The following is a 14,535-nucleotide window of genomic DNA, read 5'->3' as shown; positions in this document are numbered from 1 at the left end:
TGACATGCTAGGGACATAATATATATATATTAATAATATATATACACGTATTTATATACACATTTACATTTATGTGTGTAATCTGCTGATAACGGCTCTCTGCTGTAAAACCAGAATCCATAATTACATTTTCCTCGCTTTGATTGGCGTCGGTTAATTCCCTGACAGCCAATGCACTCGTCCCACCAGGTGTTTGATGGTCACTCTAAAGCCCCAGAATCCTCTCTGGCAGGTAGAAGACGAGCAGCTTGTCCTGCGTCTCTGACGGCTTCGGTGTCCTTCCTGCTCTTCTCTTCTTATCCAGGCGCTTTTCAACAGATGTTCCCGGGTAATTCCTCCGTGACGTTACGATGTGTCACGTGGGATTATAATAATCCCTCCATTCAAAGCGCACAGTGTGTGTGTGTGAGCCACGTTTGTGGAGTTGTGTAAGTGTGTGTGATGAGGATTAATGTGACGTTCCTCCCACACACTGAGGGAACGTGTGTTAGTTGAAAGAGGTTCTGGTTGATGTGATTAATGCAAACACGATAATCTCCTCCCAGGAATCGCCACCTTAATGGGACGGGGGGGGGTCTCTGTTGTCAGGGGCAACCCAAGCCATAGGAAACATTATTATTCTGTCATGAAGACTTTATAGTGTCACTGTGGTTGGTCCATACGTAGATCTGTCCGTCCCTCAGACCGTGGGACTTTGTGTCTCCGTCTCTCAGCTCTACGCTCGATTGTTCCTACTGAGACGATCCAAACAATAGAAGACAGGACGTTAGACGTGGGTGGGATGGTGCACATTAAGGAACAGATACATCTAACTCGCTGATGTTTGGGGACCGAGGTCCTCCTCCTCGTGCTCCTCTTCAGGACCACAAGCTCCTAATCCGTCCCTTAGTGGGGCTCATTGTCGCCTTGGATTCGTCCCCCGACGTTCTGTCCTCCTTCACAGCCGCGGGAGTAATGAGGTGTTACGTGAAATGACGTCCCCCCTCAGGACCCCGAAGGGAGCTCAGGAAGACAAATAGAAGAAGCTAATGGACAGAAACGAGGACAAAAAGATGATCGTTAGAGAAAAGAAAAGTTACAGAAAGAAGTGGAAATAAAGACATTAGATCAAGAGATGGATCAATTAAAAAAGCCGAAATGACCTTCACTTTGTTGATCTTTGTAGTTTGAAAGTGACCATTTGAAAAAGCAACACGTTCTCCAACAAACTCATCAAACTCTGCAACCACTGTGAATTCTGATTTGAAAATAATACCATTTATTTGTAATGCACATTTCACGTGCTGTTCAATCAAAAATATAATAAAAATAGAAACCCGTCCTTTTACCAAATGAAAGGACCGGTCCAACGCATTCTCAGTAAAACTGGCGGAGCGAGACACATCCGGAGATTTGGACCGTTCTTGGCGAGTTGCAAACTTTGGAATTGAACAGAATTTGGGATGAAACTGATTTCACAAGAACAAAAGTCCACACAGACATGAGTCCATCAGGACATGAGTCCAGACAAGAACGTTGTCCTCGGTTGAGACCTGTCACTCACATTAAGCCCCGCCCTAAAGCATCCCTGTTTTATGGTCTGTTTGACTCTATATGGACCTTCATTCACTAAATGAACATCATGCTGCTTTGACGAAGACTTGAAACTAGAGACTGAGACCATAAACTCATGTTTACAATGTTTACTGAGGGGATAAATCAAGAGAGAAGTAGAGTCATTTCCTCATAGACGTCTATGGGAGCAGAGGAGTCGCCCCCTGCTGGTCACTACACAGAAGTACAGTCATTTCCTCATAGACGTCTATGGGAGCAGAGGAGTCGCCCCCTGCTGGTCACTACACAGAAGTAGAGTCATTTCCTCATAGACGTCTATGGGACCGGAGGAGTCGCCCCCTGCTGGTCACTACACAGAAGTAGAGTCATTTCCTCATAGACGTCTATGGGACCAGAGGAGTCGCCCCCTGCTGGTCACTACACAGAAGTAGAGTCATTTCCTCATAGACGTCTATGGGAGCAGAGGAGTCGCCCCCTGCTGGTCACTACACAGAAGTAGAGTCATTTCCTCATAGACGTCTATGGGAGCAGAGGAGTTGCCCCCTGCTGGTCACTACACAGAAGTAGAGTCATTTCCTCATAGACGTCTATGGGACCAGAGGAGTCGCCCCCTGCTGGTCACTACACAGAAGTAGAGTCATTTCCTCATAGACGTCTATGGGAGCAGAGGAGTTGCCCCCTGCTGGTCACTACACAGAATAAAGCTTAAATGCTGCATTCTCACCAAAAGCGAAGAGAAATTTGTGGTTAATTGTCGTCATTCGCACTTTTGATTCATTCACTCCTGAAAGGGGGCGTGGCTTGACTCTGTAAAGCCAGTTTTCATTTCCACCATGGAAACAAGCACCATTTCTGCTCTTTAATTGGAAATTACACAAACGTCGGAGCTGCAAACACCGTCGTGTTTGGAGTCATGACATCATCAGATGGTGAGTTTAACCAACTCCTGCAGGAAGTGCGTCTGGATGACCAGCAGCGGTTCGATGGCCTGTTGGTTTGGATCGTCTCTTGTTAGACGCCAACTTGCTTACCAGCTGTCCCTCCTCTTCATTCAGTAGAGTCCCGCTGTGGCAGCAGGACGGCGGCCATGGCGAAAAAGAAGAGGTCATCTGTGAGAAGCCTACGAAGTGCTGTTAAAAAGAAAGATGCGTCCTTCAGTGCTTTTACTGTTAGTTCAGTGTTGGTTGTAACTGAATTGAAGTGGTCAGGGTTCTCCTTCCCTTGGGGGGGTTCTCCCCTCAGTCAGCTCCCTCAAGGAGACGTTCTAATCTGTCTAATCTGTCTAATCTCATCGTGCAGCGTCGTTTTCATATTTAAACGCTTCAGAGGAACCTTCACCCACCAGAGTGTCTGCAGGGGGTCTCCTGCCACTTGGTCCTGGCTGATAACTACACTAGAGAGAGACTCTTCATCGTCATCATCGGCCTCCTTCATCCTAAAATAGTCTAAAATGAAAATTAAAAAGTCATAGTAAAGGAAGTCATGCAGACTGCAGTAGAAGCCGATTTTGTCAACATCTGGATTCAACCTCTGGAGACCAGGAATGTCTTTAAAACCACAAAAGAAATGTTCTGTTCCATTTCCAATGTTCAGAGTTTTTATTAAATAACAGAGTAATAAGTATGAGTGTGTCAACAAATCCAAACCATCATACACTGATGAATGGATTAAAAGTAAAACCTTTACACAAAGTGAAGCTCTTCTTCATTAACATCAAACAAATGTGAACATATTATTCCTGATATTTGCTCACTTTCAGAGTATTAAAAATAGAATAAACTCATCCGCAGCTTCGAGTCCAGAAAAAGGAAAAATAAGGAGAAATTCAGGAGAAATCTTCAAAAACACGAGAGCGACCTCCGCTCGATGCTAACGTGCTAACGTGCTAACGTGGTCTCATTGGAAGAGAGAAGTCCACAGTATCTCCAAGTAGTTTAATGTGGAAGTGATGATGCAGGAGGAGCTTCTAAATAATCCTGAATCGATGACGTAATAGTTGACGTTCGTCAATTAAGGAAATATATTTGAAATAATATTTAAAATGTAGGAGGATGTTCTTCGGTTGTCTTTCTTGATTTTTCTTAATCATTTATTGACTTAAACATTCCACATGTCCACATCAATCAGTTTATGTTTACTACTTCATACTTATTATTGTTATTTTTATTAATAATGTATCAACTACGCGGGCGGATCACATGGTCTCCTTAATAATATCTTCACAACACAAGTGTCCAAGTTTAAAAAGGTTTTCATGCTCAAACTCTCCGGCGTGAAAAGTGATGCTTCTGAACGTGGAAGAGGAGGAACAGAAGGAGCAGACAGGGGAGGAGGAGCAGCAGAGAAACGAGAGGAGGAGGAATGGAGGGTGGATGGGGAACAGGAGGAGGAGGAGGTGCATTGATAAAGGAGCTTAGAAAAAGAAATCCCTCCTCTGGTGTTATTGCAGGAGAAAAGGAGGCGTGTGTAGAAAAAGTTCATTTCTTTAAGACCAGTTGCTCCTCTTGGAGCTCGCGTTGTGTTCAAGTGCACTCTGTTCATCAGAGTGTTGTTGTGTTCAGTCACTGGACACAAACACTCCTTCTGTTGTCCATCTTTTCCTTTTCACTGCTCTCCTCTTCCTCCATCTTTTCCCCTCCTTTTCTTTCCCATTCTGTGCAACGGACAACCAGGTAAGCAGGAAGGCCGACAGGAGCGTCCCGTCCAATCAGGAGACTCTGCTTTCATCACATGCCCGATGAGGAGAGTCCCATTCCGCCAGCTTTGTTCATGCAGGGTAAACCTTGGGCACCGGCTTTTGGGAAATCGTGCGTCACTACTCGTCCGTTCTCTCCTCCGAGCGCCGGCCCGCTCCCTCCCCCCCCGTAACCCCCTCCCGCCGCGCCTCCTCCTCCGCCCGCCATCCCGCCGTGGCCGGAGCTGATGGCGGCATCGATGAGCTCCTGCAGGGGACAGACAGAAAGGAATCGAAAGGCACATCGAGCGACGGTCGGCGGTCATGTGACGAGCAACAACCAATGACATGAATACATTGAAGCGTTCATGCAGGACCACCAGGAGCTTCTGTGTGAGGAAGAGGCTTCTCCTCTCAACTGATTCGCCTCATAGAAGGAGGCGTTTTCAATTCCTTTTGAACAAAAAGCCCCGTGTTGTGTTTGGAGGCCACAGACCCGACTGAGTGAATATTTGTGTTTGAGCGTTGAGATAATAACAGTAATGCTGTTATGAGCCCCCCCCCCCCTCTATTGGAGCTAATGATGTGGATCCAGACTTAATCTCCTGAATCGGGCCTCGTACTAAGAAATCCCTCGTTTACTGCGTCGCCTCTAGCGCCGCTTCCTGCTTCCTCACAACATCAGCCGAGCTTCGGTCTCTCTTCTTACAATAAATAAATATCATGAATAATGATGCGTTCAGGATTTATTCTTTAACGATCTTCTTATTTTCAGGCTACAAACACACCTGGTCAAGCATCGGTTCTGTTCAAACCTCGAGTTCTGCATTTTGGAAGGCACCATTTTTTTTTTCTGCAACTGGTGAACAGGAAGTGACCTTATTGGAGGAGTGACATGCCGTCACATCTTCATAATTTACGTGAGCATCACGCTACATGAGACTTGAAACTGGTAATGCCCTCGCAGCGTCATGACATCAGTCCACACCAAACGAGTGAGAGCACGGCCATGCTAACGCTAGCTCATGCTAGCTTAGCCGCTCCAGGTCGCCAGTATCACCGCAACGCAACTGAACTGGAATCGAGTAAAGAGGTAAATTTGCTACGCTGGATTGGACAGTCTGTGTCAGAGGGGCGGGACTTACCGACCTGCAGATAAAATTCATTGGTGGAACTTTGTTCCGAAACCACACCCACCTTCATCCTCCGAGACTCGATCCGGGACTTGTAGCAGAACTCGACCAGAGCCACCAGCATGGCGAGGCCCAGCCCACCAATCAGGATGTAGAAGACCCCCGCCACGTTGCTCAGACTCAGCGCGCTCGTCTTGTCCTGTCGGCGCAGAAGGTCGGGGTTCAGGGACAACCAATCACGGCGCAGATGGATATGACATCACTACTGTTAAGAATATTATAATATGATCTTTTCTAACTAATGTTTTTCAAAATCTTTTTAAAAGGCTGTGATCGAGGCTGTAAAATTAATCGTTTCTATTAAGTCTGGTATTTATTTATTAAGCTACCATTATATATATATATATAATTAACTAAATCATATCAGTTAGCATGAATGTTAGCATTACTTGCTGTTATATCTATTTAACGTCTCTATATTTCCGTTACTGCAGTCTCTCTCTCTCTATCTGTCTCTCTCTACACAGCTGAGGCTCATGGGTATTGTAGTATTTAGAGCTGTTGGCCAACGTGATGACCATTCTGGGTGATCTTGGGTCCGTTTGAAGAAGCGGGTGCAGTGAAAACTTTTCCATCTCAGCGTAAATCAACTCAGAGTTTAGGGGTTTACTCAGAGGTTGTAAAACCTCCTACTTGAAACGGACCCCAGAAGATGGACCTGCAGTGATTGGAGTCCTGAGATAAATACATTACACCCACCGCTATAAAAGATACTGTCCGGGTGCATTTTGGGTAATGTAGTATCCATCCTATCTGCAGCTTGACTCGTGCTAGCAGTTAAACGGTACAATCTGACTCTGGTGAATCCCCCGACAGACCTTTAGTTTCCAAATAAAACAGATTTATTTCTGTATTGCCTCAAACCACAGCCTTTGATAATAATCCATATTTATAATGCGTCACATGCAACTTCATGCACATAAATGCAAACAGAGTGAAGGAAATAAAGAAAACCGCATCTCTAAAGACCAATAGTTAATGAAAGGAGTTTGATCTTTTAGTTATATTCGCTTCAACCTAAAAGTTATCTATGTATATTCTGACTCAAGTTGAACAAATCCTGCTTAAAAAGGGGGGATTTGATTGGTGGTCGAGCTGTCTGTTTTTCTGTCACATGCATAGCTTGTTTTTGTGGGCGTGGCTTAGCTCTGATATCCAATAGCATGCAGCCTGTTCGACAAAAACAAAATTCAAGCAGGAAGAAACAGTACTCAAAGTGGGAGGGCCTTTTCTTCAACAGGAAGTGCTGTGAGTTGGGTTGAGCCTATCAGAGAGCTTTCCTCTCCCTCCCAACGGTCACGTTAACTCTCAGCCAATCGGCTTCTGTCGACTTATATGACAGTTTGTTACAATCACTTTGATACTTGATACCGTGATGCCATTATTCAAAACTCTTGATACAAAACTCACAACCAATGATCAAATTACATGTTTTTCAAAACTCTAACACTTTTTTTCAATTGATTGGATACAACACACAAAAAGAAAATTTGTTCATTTACTAACTAAAATCACTTCAATATGACTCAATGTAACATTATGATGTATTTACATTCAGTACAATAATGAAACCCGTATCATCTATTTTGTACATCTATTGAATGATTGTACAAACAACCAATCTTGTGTGTGGGTGATCTAAAGTAATCTTCTCCTGGTATTTCATGAAAAATCTGTTGTTTTAACCAATGAACCCGCAATGGAAAGATTTCTTTAAAGATCAGCTTATGCAATGCGATGTTTTGAACATTGGAGAGTTGTGTAACAGGTGAAGACTGTTGTGAGTTTTGTATCGTGAGTTTTGAAAAATGACATCAAGGTTCTGAAAATAGTAATAGTGATTGTAAAAAACTGTAAAAGGAGACTTTCAAGTCAGACGTTCTTGGTCCTCAAACACTTTAATACATTTAACCCAGCGATACAGGAGAAACGGGACAGTGTGTGTGTGTGTGTGGGGCGGGGGGGGGGGGGGGGGTAAAGCTGTAGTCAGTAGCTTAAATTTCATCAAGTGTTGGAAGGCAGCCACAAACAGAAAGAGGGAGACAGAACATTCCACTTTTAAAATCTTTTCTTTTACAGAAAAGATCAAAATTCTTGCTTGAGAAAGACACAAAAAAGTAAATAATTTAAGGTTGTTTCAGAACTGAAGGACGCTGCAGTCTAAAAACCATGTAAATGCTAAAAAGTGATGCAGAGCCCCGTCTGTGTGTGGCTGCCTCTCAGCGAGCGGCGCTCACCACCAGTTATTCTGGAGAGCAGAAGGAAAGCTGAGCGCAGAAAAGCCTCCTGAAGGAAATCTGATCCGGAGACGTGAAAACCTTTTATCTCAGAGAACGTCCGCTTCGTCAGAACGGCTGAAGCTCAGCTCATTCTTTCGTCAATTTGCATAAATTTATCTGACTGGACGCAAAATTTGCAGTCTGTGTTTGGACGAAGAAGTACTCGATGCTTAAGAGAGCATCGGACCCGAGTTGAGGCACAAATCCGAGTGGTGAGGTTTTCACACAACATCAGAATACTCATCGGGCCGCTCGTTGATTGGTTTGTCCTCCGGCCCTCCAGAAAGGTCAGCTGACCAGCAGTGTTACACTCTAAAAGGGAAAAGTTCTTCAGCAAACCAAAGCTAACGACACTGTTATCGGTCACAAAGACAGACTTTGGCGCCAGCAGGTATCGAGTTTGAATTAGCTTAGCTTAGCATACGAGTGGAAACAGTGGAAAACTGCTAGCCTGGCTTCGTTCAAATTGAACAAAAACATCAAATTCAAATTCAACACATGGAGGCCAAAATAACGTCTGGTAATGTCTGGAAAGATTAACAGTGACGATATGTTTTGATTGCAATTCCTTTTATTCTAGCTGTGTCTTTCTGGATTGGCGCCTGAGATGAGCCCACAATCGTAGTTCTATTGTTACGTTGTGTTAACTATTTAGATGCTGATAAACAGTCGGAATTCTACCAGAAAAACTCCCAATCCTTACAGAAAGAAACAAAAAAATGAAGTTGATATCTGCAAAAACGTTTCGTTTCAGAGTGTACCTGCTGACGTTTGGGGGCTTGGGTCTGATGGGGTAAGGTGGGGAGGGGGGGGGGGGGGGGGGAACCAACACATGACCTCGGAACCGAGCAACCTCAAGAACTGACCTTTCTGCCGGAGTCCTTGTGTCCACACTCCCCTTTGTCATACCACCACTTGTTTTTCAACTTGTCTAAGATGGCTTGTTCATTGAGCTTCAGTACTGCTAGGTTTACTGGGATTCTTCAAAAGAACCATGAGAGGAAGGGGTAGGGGGTTGGGAATAACATAAATAACATTATGCACCTCCATGTTATCTTATGTTATTGTTCAGCTGCACAGCAACGGGGCTGCGACGCCTACAGCAGCCGCCATTATGTCATAAACTGGCAGTTGCAGTACAGATGCTTTGGCACACGTCAACATTGACAGTAAGAGAAACAAAAAACAGGCAGAATCACACATAAAAACTGTTCTGGTAAATGTCAAAGTGATATGCTTTAATACTCCATCTAGCTTTGGCTTGGCCTGACTCCCTACGCGCGAGATGTGTATTACTATATCACTTTGGGTAACCGGCAAGAGCTGAAAACACTGCGGGACCTTTGAGTTTACAGAGCAGTCTGCTGCCCAAAAGACCAAAAACGTTTTGGTGGAATGGAGTCAACTCCGTCTGAGAGGTGGAGCCGACGTTCCAGGAGGAGACGAGATGAACGTGAGGGTATATTACATGGGGAGCTAACCGGATCATCTGGGTTAATTTCTGATAGCTTAGTTTTTTAGCTGGTCTTACTTTTTGGGTTCCAGTTATTGGAAATGTCTGCACAAATGGACTTTGTAGATTTGACTTCTTTACAAAGGCCCAATTAGATACAATATAAATGCAGTGGCCCAGATTCCTACCTGCAGCCAACGAAATGATTTAACAAGTCGTATTCCACTCGTCTGTGTGCGATGTGCATTTGTGTGTGCGATGTGCATTGTTCACGAGCTCAAAGTTAGGGGAAAACGGCTCAGATCCACATCTTAAGGTCTGGTCTTGTGACTCAAACGGGATCAATCACAGCTATAAACATGAAAGCAAGCGTCAAGGCTCCGATCTGCGCCTCCGAATCGACTAATAGACGTCTACTACGTCTAGATCTACTGTTCCCAAACTGCAGACAAGGTAAAGCCTAATTCTTGTTTTCTAGGTGTGTTTTGTGTAAAATACCCCCTGGATCAGTAGGTCGGTGGATCAAATCCCCTCCTGTTCCAGAGGTGGAACGAAATGCTTCTACCACTGTGAAAGACACCGGTAGGTTTCCGGTAGATCTTCCGTGGGGCCTCCCGAGTGTTTTTGGCTTGATATTTAAGCTGTGGGTTGTTGCCGGTTACCCCGGCGGCCATTGCCTGTCGTTACCCGTTGGGTTTACGGTGATCTGACCTTGGAGTCCCCTCCCCCGGTGCCGCACTCTCCCTTGTCATACCACCATCTGTTTTTCAATTTGTCCAACATGCCCTGCTCGTTCAGTTTTAATACTGCCAAGTTTACAGGGTTTCTTCAGGGGTGATAGTAATGAGGGATAGAAGGTAACTTGGTGTTAATGAGCACTGCCATAGTGCCATAGTGAAGACAGCAACATCATTGCATTTATCTACTCATCACAGGCATGTTATCATCATTCAATGGATGGCTCTTCAAAGGATAACTCCCCCGCTCTTCAAACCAGACCTTGTTAAAATGTTGTTTCCTCACTGAAAGTTGTGCTCAACACATCCACATAGTTTTAGTGTGAGACACTCTGCTGAGCTTCCATATTTCTAAAAAGAAAATCAATCTACAGTATTCATTATTGTATGAAACAACTGCTCTATGCGAACGTCGATGTGTTATGCATGGTGTGGCATCATTTCAGCATCTGCTGCTTAATGTAATTGCACGACCCAGTTTTTATAGAAGGTTGGTTCATTGGTGATGAAGAAACATCAGAAAAGACCTGAACCCTACGGTCGTCAGGTGACTCCCTTTGTTTATTAAAACGCATTTAAAAAAACAGCTTTATGGTCTCACCAACGACAAAGAGTAAGTTGAAGGGTGAGGGCAGTTGGTTAGCCTAAGAGATGTTCAGGAGGGATTCTGCCATAATGGTCTTACAAAGAACTTGATAGACTTGAGAGTCTTGGTAGTTTGACTCACTCTTCGGGACTTCAGCAATGGTTGTGGTTGTCGAATTCATCTAAAGTGCTGTGGCCCTAAGGCTACTCCAGTAGTTCAGTAAGGGCTGAGCTCAGCTGAATATTGCTCATTATTCCCCATACATGTGGATTAAGAGCCATGGTCTTAATAATGGATTAGAATGAATCACGAGTGATGCCCCTGGCTGCAGTAACGCAGGCTTTGGACGCTGAGTTATAATGTAAAGCTTTCTATCTACTATGTGATCTTGGTGGAGATGGGATGGTTGATATGAGCGCCCAAAGAAGACGTCACCATTAAAGGAAGGGAATTGAAGGCCAAATTGAGGAATCCCAGAGGGTTTGTCTTTGGACAGACTGGGAGGAGACAACTGGCCCATGACCAATGGGGATCCTCCAGGAGGAGCTGGAGCGTTGCTGAAGCTCAAGCAGAACGTTTACTTCCCCAACCACAAAGCACCTGTGAGGTGCACTAGTGAAGGAACCAACACTTTAATAAGGTCCGGGTTGAAAACCAGGAAACGAATCCCGTCACGGTGCAATGCTCCACTCGCATTCATTTTCATTCACCTGATAGATAAAGGAGGAACAACTGTCAAATGTTTGGACACAAACACAAGGTGGAGGGTTGAAATATTGTTATAATAAAGGAACGATGTTAACTTAAAAAATAACAATTTGCCTGTTGTTCCCCTTTACGTAGCAGCGAGGCTCAATGCTTAGAGCGGCAGAATGTAGCAGTGACTTTTCTATGATGATGGAAAGAGACATGAATCATGAGCCAAACAGGGTATCTTGTTTCTCAAGCTCATCTACAATTCTGTTTGGAACAGTGGATCACAAACATTTTTCTATCTCCAAAGTGGATCGTGACAGAAAAAGTTTGAGAACAACTGCTTTATTCAGACGGGACGATGGCAACAATTAAAAATGAATAATCAATGTGATGAAGGCGAGAGCAAAGGAAGAGCTTTGTTCCAAACTGACCTATCTTTACTTCACTTTAGTGGTCCAGCTGATGGTCATACAGTACATTAAACTTGTTTTATGTGAGTCCAAATACACTGTCAATTTGAATTTGTAAGTTCAAGAAAGTCAAAAAGATAATTGTCTTACTATTTATAAAATTGGGGCACATGGTTAAATTGTGTCAAAAAATGGAATCATTGTTGAAATCAACAAACAAATTAAACAATTGTTTTCTCTGTTATCAGGTCGCATTCAGTTTAACCAAATTTCAAATAACAGTCCAATGATTTGTTGAACTTTATGAACCAAAAGTTGGATAGATGATTGAAGTGGGACATGGAGATTGTCGATTGTAGTTTTGGAGAATAGTGTCGAACAAATAAAATTGTAGCAATATCACTTTGGAACAATAACTGTCAAAATGATCCGATGCCAGCAGTCACAGACAGAAGCCGGTGGAACCATGGGACCAAGCGGCTGTGACGGCTGAGGGAACTACTGGTCGACCCAGAGCCAGAGAACCAAGATGGAACCTGAGATCATCCAACACGCTCAGCTTTTAGCTTTAACGCAACGCTGTTGCTGGGAGACCGTCTTGTTTCTTCCATGGCTCGGTTTTCTTCTTTTCTTACTTCTACGAATAGTATTATCTGTTGATAGAAGCTGCTGCTTATTAATTAGCTTTTTAGAAATCCCAAATCATTTCACCACCCAGGCAGAATTTGGTGGGTGTTGTCTTTGTTTCTGTGTGACAGGGATTGACGCTGTTGATTTACATTTTTAACTCAACAAACTGTGCGCTTATCTGATCTTTGGAGACGATTTCCTTTCTCCAACTCTGGGCTGTGTGTAAAATGCTGAACAAAGAAAGAATGGTCTGATAAAAACACAAAAACGTTTTTGACAGAAACAAAGGAAGAGAAGAAATAAAACTTTCAAAGGCTGCTGTCATATAAAATGAAAAAAACCTAGGTTTTAACGTGACTAGCTTTTATTTCAGTGTGTTTTGGTACGGTGTAGTTTACAGAGTGCAGTCTTGTACAGCTTGGGGTACAGAGTGTAGTCCTGCAAGGTGTAACTCAGACCGTACGCTGTGTGTGGTTTTTGTTGGTACGGTGTAGTGCAGAAGCGTGTTTATAACGTCTTACAGAGTGTTAAGACCAAGGTATACTTTCTTAATTCAATCCAACAACACTGTGCTGCAAACATAAACCTGTCTAGTTTATTTCAGTGACTGATCCAAAGAACAATGATCGAAACCAAGGGTTTTATCTGAACCAGCAATGTGGATGGATGGATGGATGGATGAATGAATTAATGAATGGATGGGTGGGTGGGTCACTAGCGTGGTGATTGTAGTGAGACAGGCAGATGGCAGTCAGACAGGCATCAGAGGAGACATGACACCAGACAGATAAACGGGCCGACTGAAACAATGAGAAAGACGGACAAGAACACCAACAAGGACAAAGACGAACAAATACAGAGAGAGAGAGAGAGAGACAAGACAGACAGAGAGACAGATTAAGAGACTGACAGACAGACAGTCGGACAGACAGGCAGACAGACAGACAGCCAACAAGTCTTAAACCTGAGTGCGTAGTCAACGAAAGACGCTCTGCAGAGGGACTGGGTCACTTCACCTCAAGTCTCCTGTAAGGTTCCTTCCAACCCTCCAATTCATTATCATCACGAGGCTTTGGTCATTATTACGTCTTTCAAGTATTTCAACTTCATACTTATAGACCTTTTTCACAACTTCCGTATTTGTTACCTGAAATACGCAATCATTGTGGTGATCTTCTTCCTGTCCGGTCGGGGCAACGTTAAAAAAATGGCGCAAGCAAAGAGAAATAGTTTATTGCAGCGTACCGGGCTGTTCTTGTTATTTCCAAAAGCAGCTAAATCTGTTGTTTCATTCCTTTCTTGTTGATGGTGATATTTGATGAACATGGATCCAGGCGTTAAAAGGGGAGCATTCATATCTATGGAAGCACTTGTGTCTGCAGCAGACAGATGACTACGTTTTAGGGATCACTGTCCCTCGCCCAGAGGTGTCAAACTCATTTCAGGTTCGGGTCATGTACGGGGGGGTGGCCCTGACGGTCCGAACAGTACTGACGGCGGGCAGCGGGTTTGACATATGAGCTCTAGTCCTTTTCCTTGGAACCATTTCACCCCTAAAATCAAAAGGGAGGTTTGAGCGGTGCCAAAAACGGCAGCTGTTGACGTTGCGTTCGGCTTTAACTTTATTGTCGCTACACACAAGACGTTCACTTGGACAACCATACAGAACAAATTGATACCACAATGCTTCATTAAAGCAGACTATAATGCTTTAGTAATGCATTCTATATCCTCTATACTCTACATGCATTATGTCTAAGTGACACTAATGATTTGTAATTCTAGTTAACAGTTCAGTAGCTAACAGTTAGCCTGATCGCTCTCACTTTAGCTAACTTGATACTGATGGACAAATTAATGTGGACCATTTATTTATTTTTGTTAGTTTTCCTCCACCAGTCTTGCAACGTCAGCAAATGTAGTTGTAGGTAAATCTGTGAGCGAAGTTGTGAAGACTCCATTATCTCCAGATGTGTTGACGCTTGACATGAAGTCCACTTCCACATTGATTACACATTTCTGGTTTTTGTGAAAAAGGTCTATTAGAGAAACTTACAAACTTCTCATTTGGTTTTACTGTTAAAGACCGAAATTAAAAATTGAAAAGTAGTTTCTTCCAATAATCATCTTAGGACCCATCAGGTGTATCTGGTGACCATGTGCAGGAACTTGAGCCCTAGGTTGGAACCCACTAAACTACCTGACTTTATATAATTTAGTTACATTCAACATCTAATAATATCATATATAAATATACATTTGGGGCGTTCACCTGCACAATGAGTACTTCTTTTCAAACTTCTTTTGGTAATTCTTTTTAAAA

General features: G+C 43.5%; 1 protein-coding gene across 4 annotated transcripts in view; it reads right to left on the bottom strand.

Moving 5' to 3' along the window:
* Window positions 1-3,134: 3,134 nt before the first annotated feature.
* LOC119215300 (glutamate receptor 1-like) overlaps window positions 3,135-14,535 on the bottom strand; it is a 28,099-nt gene continuing 16,698 nt past the window's right edge. Inside the window, exons 16-18 of one of the 4 annotated variants that reach the window (XM_037467348.2) lie at window positions 9,865-9,979; window positions 5,426-5,560; window positions 3,135-4,496 (exon numbers count right to left, since the gene is read on the bottom strand). In XM_037467348.2, the coding sequence (XP_037323245.2) occupies window positions 4,281-4,496; window positions 5,426-5,560; window positions 9,865-9,979 (466 nt within the window). In that variant the 3' untranslated portion in view covers window positions 3,135-4,280. Of the gene's footprint in view, window positions 4,497-5,425; window positions 5,561-8,566; window positions 9,980-10,545; window positions 13,013-14,535 lie in introns of those variants that run through there. The other 3 variants (XM_037467349.2, XR_005120031.2, XM_037467350.2) reach the window with 3 other exon arrangements.

This window comes from Pungitius pungitius, chromosome 16, assembly GCF_949316345.1.
Source record: "Pungitius pungitius chromosome 16, fPunPun2.1, whole genome shotgun sequence".
Classification (NCBI taxonomy): domain Eukaryota; kingdom Metazoa; phylum Chordata; class Actinopteri; order Perciformes; family Gasterosteidae; genus Pungitius; species Pungitius pungitius.
Note: the sequence above shows the minus strand (reverse complement) of the source record. Positions and strands in the feature narration are given on the sequence as shown.